The sequence below is a fragment of the Carcharodon carcharias genome, chromosome 19, assembly GCF_017639515.1.
Source record: "Carcharodon carcharias isolate sCarCar2 chromosome 19, sCarCar2.pri, whole genome shotgun sequence".
Taxonomy (NCBI): domain Eukaryota; kingdom Metazoa; phylum Chordata; class Chondrichthyes; order Lamniformes; family Lamnidae; genus Carcharodon; species Carcharodon carcharias.
In genome coordinates, this window is record NC_054485.1 from 114,109,513 (window position 1) to 114,131,705 (window position 22,193).

At 51.5% G+C, this 22,193-nt stretch overlaps 1 protein-coding gene across 1 annotated transcript in view; it reads right to left on the bottom strand.

Annotated features, from left to right (window-relative positions):
• LOC121291981 (uncharacterized WD repeat-containing protein all2124-like) overlaps positions 1–22,193 on the bottom strand; it is a 40,003-nt gene that overhangs the window by 16,285 nt on the left and 1,525 nt on the right. Inside the window, exons 2-4 of the mRNA XM_041213692.1 lie at positions 15,352–15,569; positions 6,699–6,879; positions 730–836 (exon numbers count right to left, since the gene is read on the bottom strand). Of these exons, the coding sequence (XP_041069626.1) occupies positions 730–836; positions 6,699–6,879; positions 15,352–15,558 (495 nt within the window). The 5' untranslated portion in view covers positions 15,559–15,569. The remainder of the gene's footprint in view (positions 1–729; positions 837–6,698; positions 6,880–15,351; positions 15,570–22,193) is intronic.

A 22,193-nucleotide genomic window follows, 5' to 3' on the forward strand; every position in this document is an offset into this window, starting at 1 on the left:
CACACTAAACTCAGAATAAATCACTATATTCCCCAAAAATAGTGCAAAGATGATATTGTAAGCTCCCCGAATGCCATGGTCAACAGTGAACTGGGCAGTGCCAGAATGCAGCTCACAGCTTCCCACTGCAGTCCCTGCTAAATTAGGCAATCTCAAGGGACTATAATTTAATTCAGTACCTGTACCAGGAGTCCATGGGTGGTCGAAGAATCTGATTTAGGTTCCCACTGCAGACTGCTTTCTAGTCCTGGTGAGCAGTGATCCCTCTGTGCAAGAAAGCTGATTGATAAATATTGCTTATGTGGGATGACCACAGGAGGAGAGCGATTGACTTTACAATTGGATCTGCTGCACTCAGCAGGGAAGTGCTCAACACTACCACTGTACACCTGAAATCACAGGATCATACAATATCGAAATGGGCCATTCGACCCATCACGTCTGTACTGGCTTTCTGGTACAGCTGTCCCACCTGTTCCACGCCCCTGCTCTTTCCCTGTGACCACATATTCTATCCCATAACCTTGACCTCCATCAGCCTCTCTATCAGCAGAGAACGGACCTCTTAAAGAAAATGTTTCCCCCCAATCCAGAGATCCACAGGCTGAACCATTACCGGACCAGCCTCCTTACGGACCTCGATCCTCCTGATATATTCCCCTCAGATGGGAACAGCTCTGGAATGGAAGCACAAGGAACATCCAAGTTTGCCAGCCCCTGGGTTCTCACCTGGCTGGTTCTGCTGTCATACAGTCGGATGTGACGATCCTTGCCAGCTGTAGCGTAGACATTCCCGTCAGAGCAGAAATCCAGGGCGTGAATCTCATTCTCCTCCTCTGTGGAAAGATGGAGCAGAACAGTGTGAACACAATGCATTTATCACACAATGTAAACCGCAGAAGGCAGGTAAAAACGGTGTATATTGGGTACTTGTGCTGAAGCTGAGGCAGCACCCAGTATGTTCCTGAATCAGAGGGGAGAAGATACCAGGTTAGAACCTGTAGTCTGTGGTGACCACCCCAAACCAGGGATACATATAAACTTATGAGCAGCATAAAAATGGGTGAAAAGGAAGGAAAAACAGGTGTCATGAACAATATATAACTTTTAAGTTGAATATTTATACTGTGTATTTGTGTGTTAAGAAAGGTAAAATGGTTTCAGTTTCACTTAGGTTGTTTGTGAGTCTTGGTACCTGGAAGCCTGGATAGATTCCTGGCTAACAGGTTAAAGAGATGGGTCACAGGAGGTTAAAAGTTCAGTGATTTTGGAAACTAAAAACACTGACATAGAAAAGACTTGACTGTTGCCCCGTGACATTGGTCCAGAGAGACACAGAGAAAAAGAGAGAAGATAGGGTTCAGTGTGTATCAGAGAGTGAAGACAGGAATTTCTAGCTCTCTGAGAAGAAACCATTTCAATGCTATTGGGACAGTAGTTGACTGAATAGTCAGGTAGTCAGTAATAGGCAGTTAGAAGTCAGTAAAGCAATCAGTTTAGCAGAGGTGCTACTGGAAGACTGAGTTTAGGAAGCTCGTCTGTTTGCTCTGTAGTTGAAGCAATAATGAGTTTGGAATACTGTTTTTGGGTGTCTTGGGAGAGATATGAGTTGGGTGAAAGGCATCGAGTAAAGGCTCAGGAATTCCCCAGAAGAGAACCGTTTGCCACTCTGCCACTTCCCAAGCCAGAAGCCTTTCTTGTCAAGCTAGTTTCTTTTTATTCATTCACAGGATGTGGGTGTCACTGGCTGGGCCCAGCATTTATTGCCCATCCCTAATTGCCCCTTGAGAAGGTGGTGGTGAGCTGCCTTCTTGAGCCGCTGCAGTCCATGTGGTGTAGGTACACCCACAGTGCTGTCAGGGAGGGAATTCCAGGATTTTGTCCATGTGGTGTAGGTACACCCACAGTGCTGTTAGGGAAGGAGTTCCATATTTTGTCCATGTGGTGTAGGTACACCCACAGTGCTGTTAGGGAGGGAGTTCCAGGATTTTGTCCATGTGGTGTAGGTATACCCACAGTGCTGTTAGGGAAGGAGTTCCAGGATTTTGTCCATGTGGTGTAGGTACACCCACAGTGCTGTTAGGGAGGGAGTTCCAGGATTTTGTCCATGTGGTGTAGGTACACCCACAGTGCTGTTAGGGAGGGAGTTCCAGGATTTTGTCCATGTGGTGTAGGTACACCCACAGGGCTGTTAGGGAGGGAGTTCCAGGGTTTTGTCCATGTGGTGTAGGTATACCCACAGTGCTGTTAGGGAGGGAGTTCCAGGATTTTGACCATGTAGTGTAGGTACACCCACAGCGCTGTTAGGGAGGGAGTTCCAGGATTTGGTCCATGTGGTGTAGGTACGCCCACAGTGCTGTTAGGGAGGGAGTTCCAGGCTTTTGTCCATGAGGTGTAGGTACACCCACCGTGCTGTTCAGGAGGGAGTTCCAGGATTTTGTCCATGTGGTGTAGGTACACCCACAGTGCTGTTAGGGAGAGAGCTCCGCGATTTTGTCCATGCGGTATAGGTACACCCACAGTGCTGTTACAGAGAGAGTTCCATGATTTTGTCCATGTGGTGTAGGTACACCCACAGTGCTGTTAGGGAGGGAGTTCCAGGATTTTGTCCATGTGGTGTAGGTACACCCACAGTGCTGTTAGGGAGGGAGTTCCAAGATTTTGTCCATGTGGTGTAGGTACACCCACCGTGCTGTTCAGGAGGGAGTTCCAGGATTTTGTCCATGCGGTATAGGTACACCCACAGTGCTGTTACAGAGAGAGTTCCATGATTTTGTCCATGTGGTGTAGGTACACCCACAGTGCTGTTAGGGAGGGAGTTCCAGGATTTTGTCCATGTGGTGTAGGTACACCCACAGTGCTGTTAGGGAGGGAGTTCCAAGATTTTGTCCATGTGGTGTAGGTACACCCACAGTGCTGTTCAGGAGGGAGTTCCAGGGTTTTGTCCATGTGGTGTAGGTACACCCACAGTGCTGTTAGGGAGGGAGTTCCAGGATTTTGACCATGTGGTGTAGGTACACCCACAGCGCTGTTAGGGAGGGAGTTCCAGGATTTGGTCCATGTGGTGTAGGTACGCCCACAGTGCTGTTAGGAAGGGAGTTCCAGGCTTTTGTCCATGAGGTGTAGGTACACCCACCGTGCTGTTCAGGAGGGAGTTCCAGGATTTTGTCCATGTGGTGTAGGTACACCCACAGTGCTGTTAGGGAGAGAGCTCCGCGATTTTGTCCATGCGGTATAGGTACACCCACAGTGCTGTTACAGAGAGAGTTCCATGATTTTGTCCATGTGGTGTAGGTACACCCACAGTGCTGTTAGGGAGGGAGTTCCAGGATTTTGTCCGTGTGGTGTAGGTACACCCACAGTGCTGTTAGGGAGGGAGTTCCAGGATTTTGTCCATGTGGTGTAGGTACACCCACAGTGCTGTTCAGGAGGGAGTTCCAGGATTTTGTCCATGTGGTGTAGGTACACCCACAGTGCTGTTAGGGAGAGAGTTCCACGATTTTGTCCATGCGGTGTAGGTTCACCCACAGTGCTGTTAGGGAGAGAGTTCCAGGATTTTGTCCATGTGGTGTAGGTACACCCACAGTGCTGTTAGGGAGGGAGTTCCAGGATTTTGTCCATGTGGTGTAGGTACACCCACAGTGCTGTTAGGGAGGGAGTTCCAGGATTTTGACCCAGCGACAGTGAAGGAACGGTGATATATTTCCAAGTCAGGATGGTGAGTGACTTGGAGAGGAACTTCCAGATGGTGGTGTTCCCATCTATCTGCTGCCCTTATCCTTGTAGGTGGTAGTGGTCATGGGTTTGGATGGTGCTGTTGAAGGAGCCTTGGTGAGTTCCTGCAGTGCATTGTGTCGGTGGTGGAGGGAGTGAATGTTTGTGGATGGGGTGTCAATCAAGTGGGGCTGCTTTGTCCTGGATGGTGTCAAACTTTTTCAGTGTTGTGGGAGCTGCACTCATCCAGGCAAGTGGGGAGTATTCCATCACACTCCTGACTTGTGCCTTGTAAATGGTGGACAGGCTTTGGGGGGTCAGGAGGTGAGTTACTCACTACAGAATTCGTAACCTCTGATCTGTTCTTGTCTGGCTAGTCCAGTTTAGTTTATGGTCAATGATAACCCCCAGGATGTTGATAGTGGGGGATCCAGGGATGATAATGCCATTGAACATCAAGGGGCGATGGTTAGATTCTCTCTTCTGGAAGATGGTTATTGCCTGACCGGTGCAAATGTTACTTACCACTTGTCAGCTCAAGCCTGGATATTGTCCAGGTCTTGCTGCATTTGGACATGCTTCAGTATCTGAGGAGTCACGAATGGTGCTGATCATTGTGCAATCATCAGCGAACATCCCCACTTCTGACCTTATGATGGAAGGAAGGTCATTGATGAAGCAGCTGAAGATGGTTGGGCCGAGGACACTACCCTGAGGAACTCCTGCAGTGATGTCCTGGAGCTGATATGATTGACCTCCAACAACCACAACCATCTTCCTTTGTGCTGGGTATGACTCCAATCAGCGGAGAGTTTTCCCCCTGATTCCCATTGACTCCAGTTTTGCTCAGGATCCTTGATGCCACACTCGGTCAAATGCTGCCTTGATGTCAAGGGAAGTCACTCTCACCTCAACTCGAGAGTTCAGATCTTTTGTCCATGTTTGAACCAAGGCTGTAATGGGGTCAGGATTGAGTGGCCCTGGTGGAACCCAAACTGGGCATCAGTGAGCAGGTTATTGCTAAGCAAGTGCTGCTTGATAACACTGTTGATGACCCCTTCCATCACTTTACTGATGATGGAGAGTAGACTGATGGGGCAGTAATTGGCTGGGCTGGATTTGTCCTGCTTTTTGTATACAGGACATAGCTGGGCAATTTTCCACATAGCCGGGTAGATGCCAGTGTTGTAGCTGTACTGGAACAGCTTGGCTAGGGGCGCAGCAAGTTTTGGGGCACAAGTCTTCAGTACTATTGCCAGAATATTGTCAGGGCTCATAGCCTTTGCAGTATCCAGTGCAACCCTTTCTTGATATCACGTGGAGTGAATTGAATTGGCTGAAGACTGGAATCTGTGATGCTGGGGATCTCTGGAGGAGGCCGAGATGGATCATCCACTCGGCAATTCTGGCTGAAGATTGTTGCAAATGCTTCAGGCTTATTTTTTGCACTGATGTGCTGGGCTCCCCCATCACTGGTGATGGGGATATTTGTGGAGCCTCCTCCTCCAGTGAGATGTTTAATTGTCCACCACCATTCACGACTGGATGTGGCAGGACTGCAGAGCTTAGATCTGATCCGTTGGTGGTGGGATCGCTTAGCTCTGTCTATCACTTGCTGCTTATGGTGTTTGGCACACAAGTATTCCTGTGTTATAGCTTCACCAGGTTGACACCTCATTTTTAGGAATGCCTGGTGCTGCTCCTGACATGCCCTCCTGCACTCTTCACTGAACCAGGGTTGATCCCCTGACTTGATGGTAATGGTAGAGTGGAGGGGGGATATGCCAGCCATGAGGTTATAGAATGTGGCTGAGTAGAATTCTGCTGCCCCACAGCGCCTCATGGATGCCCAGTCGAGTTGCTAGATCTGCTCAAAATCCCATTTAGCACGGTGGTAGTGTCACACATGATGGAGGGTATCCTCAATGTGAAGGCGGGACGTCATCTTCACAACGACTGTGTGGTGGTATCTGTGCGGACAGGTTGGTGAGGACGAGGTCAAGTATATTTTTCCCTTTTGTTGGACCACAGACCCAGTCTAGCAGCTAGATCCTTTAGGACTCAGCCAACTTGGTCAATACTGGTGCTACCAAGCCATGGGCATTGAAGTTCCCCACCCAGAGTACATTCTGTGCCTTTGGTTGTGATCAACATGGAGGTGTTCAACATGGAAGGAGGGCAGTATGTGCTAATCTGCAGGAGGTTTCCTTGCCCATGTTTGACCTGATGCCAACTATATATCTCTGTCCCGCCATCTCTGCTGGGTCTGTCCTTCCAGTGGGATATGATTCCGTGAGGTTGACTATGTCAGGCTGTTGCTTGTCTAGTCTGTGAGACACTAGCCCCCAGGTGTTAGGGTGGTTTTTGGTGCCTATGTCGATGCCGGGTGGTCCATCTGGTTTCATTTCTTTTGAGAGACCTTGTAGCGGGTTTCAGCAACTCAGTGGCTTGCCAGGGTCTGGAGTCAGGTGTCGGCCAGACCAGATAAGCACGGAAAGGGAACCAGATGGCATTTTACAACAATTGACAACGGTTTCAAATTGGATTTGAACCCGGGTCCCCGGAGCATTATCCTGGGTCTCTGGATTACTCGTCCAGTGACAATACCACTATACCATCGCCTCCCCTGGGAGCTCTTCACTGGTTAACGTGGCTGTAAAGATATTGCTGGGTAAAGGGATAGTGGGAGTTTGAAATGTTTTCTTATGTTTGCATTGAGATCTTTCCAACCTTTTTGTCTGGTGTGATATAGTTCATTTTTCTTGTTTAATAAATATTTTATCCTTTGCGTTAAAAATACAGCAGCAGATTCCTGTGAATTTGTTCAGTAACTTTCCCCAATGTTAGCTCCTGTCAAACCAGGTTTCACTTTGGGATCTGACTCGTGCAGTATTAACATCAACGGGAATCGCAACACAGGCTGAAATACTTTCATTCAATAATCCCAGTGGTGAATGTCACTGACACGCAGTATCACACTATACCCTTCATCTCAACGACTTGCCATCCTGTCTGCGTGTTATATATGGATATGATCCCATCAGCTCCGGCAGTCATGAGGATGTTGATGTGTTTCGGGTAGTATCTCATGGCAGTGACAGCTTGTCGTGTCCGGTGTCCGGGAGACAGTTCGGAAGCGACTATACCTGTCGCTGCATTCAGGACCTGGGATGAGATAGGAGGTAAGGTGAAGGCCAAGGGAAATTAAGCAGATCCTAAAAACAAATATTTACACGAGAGTCTGTCAGCTAACTGGAGATAACAAAGTAAGGGAGTAAATTAACAAAGGGGGCAAATCACAGAATGAAACTGGGCTCCTACACCTAGGAACTTCTCAATTCTGACACCATCAAAACAGTTTCAAAAATAATGTCAAATGTATCCAGAGTCGATAAATTTGCGTCATTTCTTGTCATAGTCACCGGCAGGATAGCGGACAAAGAAAAACTTCAGTTTATACAGTTTCTACGGTCAGGACTTCCCGAAGCCCCTTTCACCCCCTCAATGTCCCGAATCCACTCTCACCCCCTAAACGTCCCGAATCCCCTCTCACCCCCTCAACACCCCGAGTCCCCTCTCACACCCAAAACATCCCGACTCCCCTTTCACCCCCTCAACACCCCGAATCCCCTTTCACCCCCTCAACACCCCGAATCCCCTCGCACCCCCTCAATGTCCCGAATCCACTCTCACCCCCTAAACGTCCCAAATCCCCTCTCACCCCTCAACACCCCGAATCCCCTCTCACCCCCTCAATGTCCCGAATCCCCTCTCACACCCAAAACATCCCGACTCCCCTTTCACCCCCTCAACACCCCGAATCCCCTTTCACCCCCTCAATGTACCGAATCCCCATTCACCCCCTTAACACCCCGAATCCCCTTTCACCCCCTCAACACCCTGAATCCCCTTTCACCCGCTCAACACCCGAATCCCCTTTCACCCCCTCAATACCCCGAATCCCCTCTCACCCCCTCAACACCCCGAGTCCCCTCTCACACCCAAAACATCCCGACTCCCCTTTCACCCCCTCAACACCCCGAATCCCCTTTCACCCCCCTCAACACCCTGAATCCCCTCTCACCCCCTCAACACCCCGAGTCCCCTCTCACACCCAAAACATCCCGACTCCCCTTTCACCCCCTCAACACCACGAATCCCCTTTCACCCCCTCAACACCCTGAATCCCCTTTCACCCCCTCAATGTCCCGAATCCCCTTTCACCCCCTCAACACCCCGAATCCCTTTTCACCCCCTCAACACCCCGAATCCCCTTTCACCCCCTCAACACCCCGAATCCCCTTTCACCCCCTCAACACCCCGAATCCCCTTTCACCCCCTCAACACCCCGACGCCCCTTTCACCCCCTCAACACCCCGAATCCCCTTTCACGCCCTCCAAACCCCGAAGCCCCTTTCACCCCCTCAATGTCCCGAATCCACTTTCACCCACTAAACGTCCCGAATCCCCTCTCACCCCCTCAACACCCCGAGTCCCCTCTCACACCCAAAACATCCCGACTCCCCTGTCACCTCCTCAACACCCCGAATCCCTTTTCACCCCCTCAATGTCCCGAATCCCCTTTCAGCCCCTCAACACCCCGAATCCCCTTTCACCCCCTCAATGTCCCGAATCCCCTTTCATCCCCTCAACACCCCGAATCCCCTTTCAGCCCCTCAACCCCCCAAATCCCCTTTCAGCCCCTCAACACACCGAATCCCCTTTCACCCCTTCAACTTCCCGAATCCCCTTTCACCCCATCAATGTCCCAAATCCCCTTTCACCCCTTCAACACCCCGAATCCCCTTTCACCCCCTCAACGTCCCGAATCCCCTTTCAGCCCCTCAACACCCCGAATCCCCTTTCACCCCCTCAATGTCCCGAATCCCCTTTCATCCCCTCAACACCCCGAATCCCCTTTCAGCCCCTCAACCCCCCGAATCCCCTTTCAGCCCCTCAACACACCGAATCCCCTTTCACCCCTTCAACTTCCCGAATCCCCTTTCACCCCATCAATGTCCCGAATCCCCTTTCATCCCCTCAACACCCCGAATCCCCTTTCAGCCCCTCAACCCCCCGAATCCCCTTTCAGCCCCTCAACACACCGAATCCCCTTTCACCCCTTCAACTTCCCGAATCCCCTTTCACCCCATCAATGTCCCAAATCCCCTTTCACCCCCTCAACACCCCGAATCCCCCTTTCACCCCCTCAACGTCCTGAATCCCCTTTCACCACCTCAACACCCCGAATCCCCTCTCACTCCCTCAACACCCCGAATCCCCTTTCACCCCCTCAACACCCCGAATCCCCTTTTACCCCCTCAACACCCCCAATCCCCCCTCACCCCCTCAATGTCCTGAATCCCCTTTCACCCCCTCAATACCCCAAATCCCCTTTCACCCCCTCATCGTCCCGAATCCCCTTTCACCCCCTCAACACCCCGAATCCCCTTTCACCCCCTCAACACCCCGAATCCCCTCTCACCCCCTCAACGTCCTGAATCCCCTTTCACCCCCTCGACACCCTGAATCCCCTTTCACCCCCTCAACACCCCGAATCCCCTTTCACCCCCTCAACACCCCGAATCCCCTCTCACCCCCTCAACGTCCTGAATCCCCTTTCACCCCCTCAACACCCTGAATCCCCTTTCACCCCCTCAATACCCCGAATCCCCTTTCAGCCCCTCAACACCCAGAATCCCCTTTCACCCCATCAACACCCCAAATCCCCTTTCACCCCCTCATTGTCCCGAATCACCTTTCACCCCCTCAATGCTCCGAATCCCCTTTCACCCCCTCAACGTCCCGAATCCCCTTTCACCCCCTCAATACCCTGAATCCCCTGTTACCCCCTCAAGACCCCGAATCCCCTTTCACCCCCTCAACACCCCGAATCCCCTTTCGCCCCCTCAACACCCCGAATCCCCTTTCACCCCCTTAACACCCCGAATCCCCTTTCACCCCCTCACTGTCCCGAATCCCCTTTCACCTCCTCAACACCCCGAATCCCCTCTCACCCCCTCAACACCCCGAATCCCCTTTCACCCCCTCAACACCCCGAATCCCCTTTCACCCCCTCAACACCCCCAATCCCCCTCACCCCCTCAATGTCCTGAATCCCCTTTCACCCCCTCAATACCCCAAATCCCCTTTCACCCCCTCATCGTCCCGAATCCCCTTTCACCCCCTCAACACCCCGAATCCCCTCTCACCCCCTCAACGTCCTGAATCCCCTTTCACCCCCTCAACACCCTGAATCCCCTTTCACCCCCTCAATACCCCGAATCCCCTTTCACCCCCTCAACACCCCGAATCCCCTTTCACCCCCTCAATACCCCGAATCCCCTCTCACCCCCTCAACACCCCGAGTCCCCTCTCACACCCAAAACATCCCGACTCCCCTTTCACCCCCTCAACACCCCGAATCCCCTTTCACCCCCTCAACACCCTGAATCCCCTCTCACCCCCTCAACACCCCGAGTCCCCTCTCACACCCAAAACATCCCGACTCCCCTTTCACCCCCTCAACACCACGAATCCCCTTTCACCCCCTCAACACCCTGAATCCCCTTTCACCCCCTCAATGTCCCGAATCCCCTTTCACCCCCTCAACACCCCGAATCCCTTTTCACCCCCTCAACACCCCGAATCCCCTTTCACCCCCTCAACACCCCGAATCCCCTTTCACCCCCTCAACACCCCGAATCCCCTTTCACCCCCTCAACACCCCGACGCCCCTTTCACCCCCTCAACACCCCGAATCCCCTTTCACGCCCTCCAAACCCCGAAGCCCCTTTCACCCCCTCAATGTCCCGAATCCACTTTCACCCACTAAACGTCCCGAATCCCCTCTCACCCCCTCAACACCCCGAGTCCCCTCTCACACCCAAAACATCCCGACTCCCCTGTCACCTCCTCAACACCCCGAATCCCTTTTCACCCCCTCAATGTCCCGAATCCCCTTTCAGCCCCTCAACACCCCGAATCCCCTTTCACCCCCTCAACACCCCGAATCCCCTCGCACCCCCTCAATGTCCCGAATCCACTCTCACCCCCTAAACGTCCCAAATCCCCTCTCACCCCTCAACACCCCGAATCCCCTCTCACCCCCTCAATGTCCCGAATCCCCTCTCACACCCAAAACATCCCGACTCCCCTTTCACCCCCTCAACACCCCGAATCCCCTTTCACCCCCTCAATGTACCGAATCCCCATTCACCCCCTTAACACCCCGAATCCCCTTTCACCCCCTCAACACCCTGAATCCCCTTTCACCCGCTCAACACCCCGAATCCCCTTTCACCCCCTCAATACCCCGAATCCCCTCTCACCCCCTCAACACCCCGAGTCCCCTCTCACACCCAAAACATCCCGACTCCCCTTTCACCCCCTCAACACCCCGAATCCCCTTTCACCCCCTCAACACCCTGAATCCCCTCTCACCCCCTCAACACCCCGAGTCCCCTCTCACACCCAAAACATCCCGACTCCCCTTTCACCCCCTCAACACCACGAATCCCCTTTCACCCCCTCAACACCCTGAATCCCCTTTCACCCCCTCAATGTCCCGAATCCCCTTTCACCCCCTCAACACCCCGAATCCCTTTTCACCCCCTCAACACCCCGAATCCCCTTTCACCCCCTCAACACCCCGAATCCCCTTTCACCCCCTCAACACCCCGAATCCCCTTTCACCCCCTCAACACCCCGACGCCCCTTTCACCCCCTCAACACCCCGAATCCCCTTTCACGCCCTCCAAACCCCGAAGCCCCTTTCACCCCCTCAATGTCCCGAATCCACTTTCACCCACTAAACGTCCCGAATCCCCTCTCACCCCCTCAACACCCCGAGTCCCCTCTCACACCCAAAACATCCCGACTCCCCTGTCACCTCCTCAACACCCCGAATCCCTTTTCACCCCCTCAATGTCCCGAATCCCCTTTCAGCCCCTCAACACCCCGAATCCCCTTTCACCCCCTCAATGTCCCGAATCCCCTTTCATCCCCTCAACACCCCGAATCCCCTTTCAGCCCCTCAACCCCCCAAATCCCCTTTCAGCCCCTCAACACACCGAATCCCCTTTCACCCCTTCAACTTCCCGAATCCCCTTTCACCCCATCAATGTCCCAAATCCCCTTTCACCCCTTCAACACCCCGAATCCCCTTTCACCCCCTCAACGTCCCGAATCCCCTTTCAGCCCCTCAACACCCCGAATCCCCTTTCACCCCCTCAATGTCCCGAATCCCCTTTCATCCCCTCAACACCCCGAATCCCCTTTCAGCCCCTCAACCCCCCGAATCCCCTTTCAGCCCCTCAACACACCGAATCCCCTTTCACCCCTTCAACTTCCCGAATCCCCTTTCACCCATCAATGTCCCAAATCCCCTTTCACCCCCTCAACACCCCGAATCCCCCTTTCACCCCCTCAACGTCCTGAATCCCCTTTCACCACCTCAACACCCCGAATCCCCTCTCACTCCCTCAACACCCCGAATCCCCTTTCACCCCCTCAACACCCCGAATCCCCTTTTACCCCCTCAACACCCCCAATCCCCCTCACCCCCTCAATGTCCTGAATCCCCTTTCACCCCCTCAATACCCCAAATCCCCTTTCACCCCCTCATCGTCCCGAATCCCCTTTCACCCCCTCAACACCCCGAATCCCCTTTCACCCCCTCAACACCCCGAATCCCCTCTCACCCCCTCAACGTCCTGAATCCCCTTTCACCCCCTCGACACCCTGAATCCCCTTTCACCCCCTCAACACCCCGAATCCCCTTTCACCCCCTCAACACCCCGAATCCCCTCTCACCCCCTCAACGTCCTGAATCCCCTTTCACCCCCTCAACACCCTGAATCCCCTTTCACCCCCTCAATACCCCGAATCCCCTTTCAGCCCCTCAACACCCAGAATCCCCTTTCACCCCATCAACACCCCAAATCCCCTTTCACCCCCTCATTGTCCCGAATCACCTTTCACCCCCTCAATGCTCCGAATCCCCTTTCACCCCCTCAACGTCCCGAATCCCCTTTCACCCCCTCAATACCCTGAATCCCCTGTTACCCCCTCAAGACCCCGAATCCCCTTTCACCCCCTCAACACCCCGAATCCCCTTTTGCCCCCTCAACACCCCGAATCCCCTTTCACCCCCTTAACACCCCGAATCCCCTTTCACCCCCTCACTGTCCCGAATCCCCTTTCACCTCCTCAACACCCCGAATCCCCTCTCACCCCCTCAACACCCCGAATCCCCTTTCACCCCCTCAACACCCCGAATCCCCATTCACCCCCACAACACCCCCAATCCCCCTCACCCCCTCAATGTCCTGAATCCCCTTTCACCCCCTCAATACCCCAAATCCCCTTTCACCCCCTCATCGTCCCGAATCCCCTTTCACCCCCTCAACACCCCGAATCCCCTCTCACCCCCTCAACGTCCTGAATCCCCTTTCACCCCCTCAACACCCTGAATCCCCTTTCACCCCCTCAATACCCCGAATCCCCTTTCACCCCCTCAACACCCTGAATCCCCTTTCACCCCCTCAATACCCCGAATCCCCTTTCACCCCCTCAACACCCAGAATCCCCTTTCACCCCATCAACACCCCAAATCCCCTTTCACCCCCTCATTGTCCCGAATCCCCTTTCACCCCCTCAATGCTCCGAATCCCCTTTCACCCCCTCAACGTCCCGAATCCCCTTTCACCCCCTCAATACCCCGAATCCCCTGTTACCCCCTCAACACCCCGAATCCCCTTTCACCCCCTCAACACCCCGAATCCCCTTTCGCCCCCTCAACACCCCGAATCCCCTTTCACCCCCCTTAACACCCCGAATCCCCTTTCACCCCCTCACTGTCCCGAATCCCCTTTCACCTCCTCAACACCCCGAATCCCCTTTCACCCCCTCAACACCCCGAATCCCCTTTCACCCCCTCAACGTCCCGAATCCCCTTTCACCCCCTCAACGTCCCGAATCCCCTTTCACCCCCTCAATACCCCGAATCCTCTGTTACCCCCTCAACACCCCGAATCCCCTTTCACCCCCTCAACACCCCGAATCCCCTTTCACCCCCTCAACACCCCGAATCCCCTTTCACCCCCTTAACACCCCGAATCCCCTTTCACCCCCTCACTGTCCCGAATCCCCTTTCACCTCCTCAACACCCCGAATCCCCTTTCACCCCCTCAACACCCCGAATCCCCTTTCACCCCCTTAACACCCCGAATCCCCTTTCACCCCCTCACCTTCCCGAATCCCCTTTCACCCCCTCAACACCCCGAATCCCCTTTCACCCCCTCAACACCCCGAATCCCCTTTCACCCTCTCAACGTCCCGAATCCCCTTTCACCCCCTCATCACCCTGAATCCCCTTTTACCCCCTCAACACCCCGAATCCCCTTTCACCCCCTCATCGTCCCGAATCCCCTTTCACCCCCTCAACGCCCCGAATCCCCTTTCACCCCCTCAACACCCCGAATCCCCCTTCACCCCCTCAACGCCCCGAATCCCCTTTCACCCCCTCAACACCCCAAATCCCCTTTCACCCCCTCAATGTCCCGAATCCCCTTTCACCCCCTCAACGCCCCGAATCCCCTTTCACCCCCTCAACACCCAGAATCCCCTTTCACCCTGTTAATGTCCTGAATCCTCTTTCATCAACCCCTCCCCCACCATGTCCTGAATCCCCTTTCACCCCCTTCGGACATCCCAAGTATTTCACAGTCACTGAGATTTGAACTGTATTCATTCTTTCATCCAGCAAGATCCCAGAAACAGCAACATGATTTGTGACCAGATCTCCTCTCCAGTTCGTGATGTCCATTGAGGATTACCATTGGCCGAAAACACCAGATGAACTTCCCCACCCCCATTCTTCTCTCAGTGCCATTGTACCTTTTACACTCACCCAACGGGTCAAGCTGGGGGGAGTCCTGTAGATGGCACCTCTGGCATTGCCGTGCTCCCTCAGTACTGCGCTGGGAACACCAGCCTGGATTATCAGCTCAGGTCTGTAGCCTCTGTCCCAGGTGGTGAGACCGCAAACTGACATCAATATGGCAGAGACCAAGGTCACACCACTGAATGACCTGCAGGGAGTTTAGTGGCTGCCATCTCCCCAGCTCCATTCTCTAAAAGCACTGGCTCTTGTCAGCCTGACCCGTGTGAGAAATCTTACTGTCTCTGTCACTTTGTTCCGTTCTCATTCCCTATCCAGTTTCCACTGTAATTGCTCTTTTCTTTATCCATGCAATGTGTGCATCACTGCCAGCATTTGTTGCCCATCCCTAATTGCCCTTGAACTGAGTGGCTTCAGAGGGCAGTTACGAGTCAACCACATTGCTGTGGGTCTGGAGTCACATGTAGGCCAGACCAAGTAAGGAGGGCAGATTTCCTTCTCTAAAGGACATTAGTGAACCAGATGGGTTTTTACAACAATCGATGATAGTTTCATGGTCACCATTACTGGGACTAGTTTTATATTCCAAATTCCACCAGCTGCTCTGGTGAGATTTGAACCCATGTCCCATGTCCCCAGAGCATTAACCTGAGCCTCTGCATTACTAGTCCAGTGACATCACCCTACACCACCATCTCCCCCCCACAGTCCTTGTACACGCAGGCAGGCCATACCTGAATAGCTCCATTTCCAAACCCAACAGCTAATTGCTGTGCATCCGGAGAGAACTGGATGCTGTAGATTCCAGACGAGTCCTTACTGAGACAGACGCGCTGTCGCACACACAACTCCGTGTAAACATCCTGACCTTCACTGCTCTCCTCGCTGACCCACAGCCCTTCAGCTGCCAAGATGGCTTCCTGCAGCTTCCGATGGGCCATCTCGGGCAGGCCTAGTGTGGGTGGAAGACATCAAACAGGCTAACCAAAGTTGTGTAAAAAGCCTCTGAAAGTCCATTGTCCAGTGGGTGCTTGTGGTAATATTGCTGGATGACTTTATAAATTTGGAATCTATTTGGACTGTTGCCTTAAAGGGGGTGTGTAGTTGGGAGTCTGGTTAAGCAGAGATTTTAGGAACTGTTATAACTGTGTAACTGTAATCTTGTGTGTGTGTGTGTGTGTGTGTGTGTGTGTGTGTGTGTGTGTGTGTGTGTGTGTAAGTTTGTTTTTCTTTTGTTAATAAATGTTTTAATTTAATATTTAAAGTCTCTAACGGTGGTAGTGGACTCATTACTTCTGACTTCAGTGCACAAGCCTTCTCGTAGTAAATACAAATTGCAAAATCGTTGTGATAGCAACATTAATGCGAAAAACTGTATTTATAAGCCCCCATCTCCTCCTGACAGACATGAAAGGAGTTGCTGAAGGAGAAACTCGAGAACAGTGGTTTTCCACTTCTCCATTCCCCCGAGCTGTCCCTCGCTGGTTACAGGCAGACTGGGAGCAGATATTTTAATCCTGAAATACCCTTCCTCCTTGGGCAGAATCCAATTACGCTTAGAGGCAGGGTCATGGAGCAGAATCCAGACCCGCTTGTTATATGGCAGGTGCTATTTGCCAGGCTGACCAAATCCACAAGGGAAACTTGGCCAAGCTATCATAATGCTTTTGCAATTTGTACTTATTACGAGTGACCAGTGAGGGGCTGTAGAGTGTCTCGTGAGTGACCAGTGAGGGGCTGTAGAATGTCTGGTGAGTGACTGTAAACTGTCCAGTGAGGGATTGTAGCGTGACCAGTGAGGGAGTTTAGTGCGTCCAGTAAGTGATCAGTGAGGGAGTTTAGAGTGTCCAGTGAGGGACTGCAGAGTGTCCAGGGAATGACCAGTGAGGGGGTGTAGGGTGAGCAGTGAGGGAGTTTAGTGTGTCCAGTGGGTGACCAGTGAGGGAGTGTAGAGTGTCCAGTGAGAGAGTGTAGAGTGACCAGTGAGGATATGTAAAGTGACCAGTGAGTGACCAGTGAGGGGGTGTAGAGCGTCCTTTGAGTGACCAGTGAGGGGCTGTAGACTGTCAGGTGAGTGACTGTAAGCTGTCCAGTGAGGGAGTGTAGCGTGACCAGTGAGGGAGTTTAGTGTGTCTAGTGAGTGACCAGTGAGGGAGTTTAGTGTGTCTAGTGAGTGACCAGTGAGGGAGTGTAGAGTCCAGTGAGTGATCAGTGAGGGAGTTTAGAGTGTCCAGCGAGGGACTGCAGAGTGTCCAGGGAATGACCAGTGAGGTGGTGTAGGGTGACCAGTGAGGGAGTTTGGTGTGTCCAGTGGGTGACCAGTGAGGGGGTGTAGAGTGACCAGTGAGGGAGTTTAGCGTGTCCAGGGAGTGACCAGTGAGGGAGTGTACAGTGACCAGTGAGGGATTGTAGTGTGACCGGTGAGGGTATGTAGAGTGACCAGTGAGTGACCACTGAGGGGTTGTTGGGCGTCCATTGAGCGACGAGTGAGGAGATGTAGAGTGACCAGTGAGGGGGTGTAGAGTGTCCAGTGAGTGACCAGTGAGGGGCGTAAAGTGTCCAATGAGTGGATGTAGAGTGTCCAGCACGGGTGTGTAGAGTGAGTGACCAGTGAGGGTGTGTAGAATAACCAGCGAGTGACCAGTGAGGGAGCGTAGTGTCCAGTGAATGACCAGTAAAGGGGTGTAGAGTGACCAGTGAGGAGGGTGTAGTGTCCAGTGAGTGACCAGTAAGGGGTTGTACAGTGACCAGTGAGGGACTATAGAGTGACCAGTGAGGATATGTAGAATGTCCATTGAGTGACCAGTGAGGGGCTGTAGACTGTCAGGTGAGTGACTGTAAGCTGTCCAGTGAGGGAGTGCAGCGTGACCAGTGAGGGAGTTTAGTGTGTCCAGTGAGTGTCCAGTGAGGGAGTGTAGAGTCCAGTGAGTGATCAGTGAGGGAGTTTAGAGTGTCCAGCGAGGGACTGCAGAGTGTCCAGGGAATGATCAGTGAGGGAGTGTAGGGTGAGCAGTGAGGGAGTTTAGTGTGTCCAGTGAGTGTCCAGTGAGGGACTGCAGAGTGTCCAGGGAATGACCAGTGAGGGGGTGTAGGGTGACTAGAAGGAGTTTAGTGTGTCCAGGGAATGACCAGTGAGGGAGTGTAGGGTGACCAATGAGGGGGTGTGGAGTGTCCATTGAGTGACCAGTGAGGAGGTGTAGAGTGTTCAGTGAGGAGGTGTAGAGTGTCCAGTGAGTGACCAGTGAAGGGCATAGAGTGTCCAATGAGTGGATGTAGAGTGTCCAGCACGGGTGTGTAGAGTGAGTGACCAGTGAGGGTGTGTAGAATAACCAGCGAGTGACCAGTGAGGGAGTGTAATGTCCAGTGAGTGACCAGTGAGGGATTTTAGTGTGACCAGTGAGGGTATGTAGAGTGACCAGTGAGGGGGTGCAGAGTGTTCAGTGAGGAGGTGTAGAGTGACCATTGAGGGATGTAGAGTGTCCAATGAGTGGATGTAGAGTGTCCAACACGGGTGTGTAGAGTGAGTGACCAGTGAGGGTATGTAGAGTAACCAGCGAGTGACCAGTGAGGGGGTGTAGCGTGACCAGTGAGAGGGTGTAGTGTCCAGCGAGTGACCAGTGAGGGGGTGTAGTGACCAGTGAGTGACCAGTGAGGGGGTGTAGTGACCAGTGAGGGACGTAGAGTGTCCAATGAGTGGATGTAGAGCATCCAACACGGGTGTGTAGAGTGAGTGACCAGTGAGGGTGTGTAGAGTAACCAGCGAGTGACTAGTGAGGGGATACAGAGTGACCAGTGAGTGGGTGTAGTGTCCAGTGAGTGACCAGTGAGGGGGTGTAGTGTGTCCAGTTAGGAAATATAGAGTGCCCAGTGAGTGTCCACTTAGGAAGTATAGAGTGTCCAGTGAGTGGGTATAGAGTGTCCAGTGAGGGAGTGTAGTGTGTCCATTCAGTGGGTGCAGAGGATCCAGTGAGGGGGTATAGAGTGTCCAGTGATGGGCTGTAGATTGTCCAGTGAGTGACCAGTGAGGGGGTCTAAAGTATCCAGCGAGTGACCAGTGAGGGGGTCTAAAGTATCCAGCGAGTGACCAGTGAGGAATTGCTGAGTGGCCAGTGATGCGGTGGCAACTGTCCAGTGAATGACCAGTGAGGGGAGGTGTAGAGTGACCAGTTAGACAGTGTAATGTGTTTAGTGAGTGACCAGTGAGGGATTGTTTAGTATCCAGTGACTGACCAGTGAGGGGGGGTTGTGGAGTGCCCAGTGAGTGACCAATTAAGAAGTGTAGAGCGACCAGTGAGGGAGTGCAGAGTGCCCAATGAGTGGGCATAGAGTGTCCAGTGAGGTTGTGTAGAGTGACCAGTGGAGGAGTGTAGAACGTCCAGTGCGTTACCAGTTAAGAAGTGTATAATGACCAGTGAGGGAGTGTAGGGTGCCCAGTGAGTGGGTATAGTGTGTCCAGTGAGTGGCCAATGAGGGCATGTAGAGTGACCAGTGAGGGGGTGTGGAGCATCCATTGAGTGGATGGAGAGTGTCCAACACGTGTGTGTAGAGTGAGTGACCAGTGAGGGGGTGCAGAGTGAGCAGTGGGGGAGTGCAGTGTGTCCAGTGGGGGACCAGTAAAGAAATGTAATAATGAGGGCATGTAAAAAAGATAGTACATTAATCATGGGTGACTTTAACCTTCATGTATTTTGAGAAAATCAAATTGGCAGAGGTAGACACAAGCAAGAAGTGTATTCAGGACAGTTTCCTAGAACAAATGTTGTGGATCCAACCAGAGATCAGGCTATTTCAGATCTGGTAATGTGTAATGAGGCAGATTTAATAAATGATCTCAGAGTAAAGGATCCCCTTGGAAACAGTGACCATAACATGGTAGAATTTAGCATTCAGTTTGAGAGTGAGAAACTTGGGTCAGAAACATCTGTGCTAAACTTACATAAGGGTAATTACAAAGGCCTGGGGGCAAAGTTGGCTCTGGGAAACTGGGAAAGGAGTTGAGCAGCAAAGACAGTTGATGAACAATGGCAGACGTTTAAGAAAATAGTTCATGACTCACAACAAAGATACATCCCAGCGAGGAAGGAGGGTTCTAGGAAGGGGATAAACCAACCATAGTTAACCAAGGAAGTTAAGGATAGTATCAAATTGAAAGTATAAACATACAATGTGACAAAGATTAGTGGTCAGCCAGAGGATTGGGAAAGTTTTAAAAACCAACAAAAGATGACCAAAAATATAAAGAGGGAGAAAATAAACTTTGAGGGTAAACTAGCAAGTGATATAAAAAGGGACAGTAAGAGCTTCTTTAAATATATAAAAAGGAAGACAGAGGCCAAAGTGAACAGAGGCCCCTTAGAGAATGAGGCTGGGAATACAGGAAATAGCAGAGGAGTTGAATAAATACTTTGCATCAGTCTTCACAGTAAAAGACACTAATAGCATTCCAATACTAAATAATCATGGGGCACATTGGGGGAGATAATAAATACAATAACTATTACTAGAGAAAAAGTACTCGGGAAACTAATGGGGCCAAAGGCCGGTAAGTCCCCTGGACCTGATGGGTTACATCCTAGGATATTAAAGGAAGTAGTTATAGAGATAGTGGATGCACTGGTAGTAATCTTCCAAGAATCCTTGGATTCTGGAAAAGTCCCAAAGGATTGGAAAACTGCCAAAGTAACACCCTTATTCAAAAATGGAGGGAGAGAAAAAACAGGTAACTATAGGCCAGTTAACTTGACATTCTTCAATGGAAAATGCTGGAGTCTATTATAAAGGATGTAATAGCAGAGCATTTAGAAATACATAATCTAATCAAGCAGAGTAGCATGGCTTCATGAAGGGGAAATCATGCCTGACAAATTTATTAGAATTCTTTGAGAAGGTAACAAGCAGGATAGATAAAGTGGAACCAGTAGACGTAATATATTTGGATTTGCAAAAGGCGTCCAGTAAGGTACCACACATAAGACTACTTCATAAGAAAAGAGCCCATGGTGTTGGGGGTAGTATATTAGCATGGATAGAGGACTGGCTAACTAATAGATGACAGACAGAATGGCAACCTGTAACTAGTGGAGTGTCATAGGGATCAGTGCTGGGACCACAATTATCTACAATATATATTAATGACTTGGATGAGGGAAGTAAATGCACTATTGCCAAGTTTGCAGATGACACAAAATAGGTGGTGAGGTTGACACAAAGTGTCTACAGAGGGATATAGACAGGTGAAGTGAGTGGGAAAAAAACTTGACAGATGGAATACATGTGGGAAAATGTGAGGTTCTGCACTTTGGCAGGAAGAATAGAGGAGCTGAATATTATTTAAATGGAGAAAGACTGCAGAAAGCAGCAGCACAGAGGGATTTGGGGGTCCTCATGCATGAATCACAAAAAGCTAACATACAAGTTCAGCAGGTAATAGAGAAGGAAAATGGAATGTTGGCCTTTATTTCAAAGGGAATGGAATATAAAAATAGGAAAGTCTTGCTAAAACTATACAAGGCACTAGTTGGACCACACCGAGAATACTGTGAATAGTTTTGGTCCCCTTATCTGAGGAAAGATATACTGGCATTGGAGGCAGCCCAGAGAAGGTTCACTAGGTTGTTCCCAGGTATGGGGGGATTTTCTTATGAGGAGAGGTTGAGTAGGTTGGGCCTGTACTCATTGGAGTTTAGAAGAATGAGAGGTGACCTTATTGAAACATATAAGATTCTTCGGGGGCTTGACAGGATAGATGCTGAGAGGTGGTTTCCCCTTGTGGAAGAGTCTAGGACCAGAGGGCATAATCTCAGAGTAAGGGGTCACCCATTTGAGACAGAGATGAGGAGGAATTTCTTCTCTCAGAGGGTAGTGAATCTGTGGAATTCTTTACCGCAGAGGGCTGTAGAGGCTGGGTTGTTAAGTATATTCAAGGCTGAGATAGACAGAATTTTAACTAGTCAGTGAATAAATGGTTATGGGGAAAAGGCAGGAAAGTGGAATTGAGGATTATCAGATCAGCCACGATCTCATTGAATAGCAGAGCAGACTCGATGGGCTGAATAGCCTACTCCTGCTCCTACATCTTATGATCTTTTGACCAGTGAGGGGGTGTAGAGTGTTCAGTGAGTAACCAGTGAGAGGGTGTAGAGTAACCAGTGAGGGGGTGTAGTGTCCAGTGAGTGACCAGTGAGGAGGTGTAGAGTGACCAGTGAGGGTGTGTAGAGTGTCCAGTGAGTGACCAGTGAGGGGGTGTAGAGTATCCAGTGAGTGACCAGTGAGGGGGTGTAGAGTGTCCAGTGAGTGACCAGTGAAGGGGTGTAGTGTCCAGTGCATGACCAGTGAAGGGGTATAGAGTGACCAGTGAGGGGGTGTAGAGTGTTCAGTGAGTGACCAGTGAGGGGGTGTAGAGTGTCCAGTGAGTGACCAGTGAGGGGATGTAGAGTAACCAGTGAGGGGGTGTAGTGTCCAGTGAGTGACCAGTGAGGAGGTATAGAGTGACCAGTGAGGGGGTGTAGAGTGTCCAGTGAGTGACCAGTGAGGGGGTGTAGAGTGTTCAGTGAGTGACCAGTGAGGGGGTGTAGAT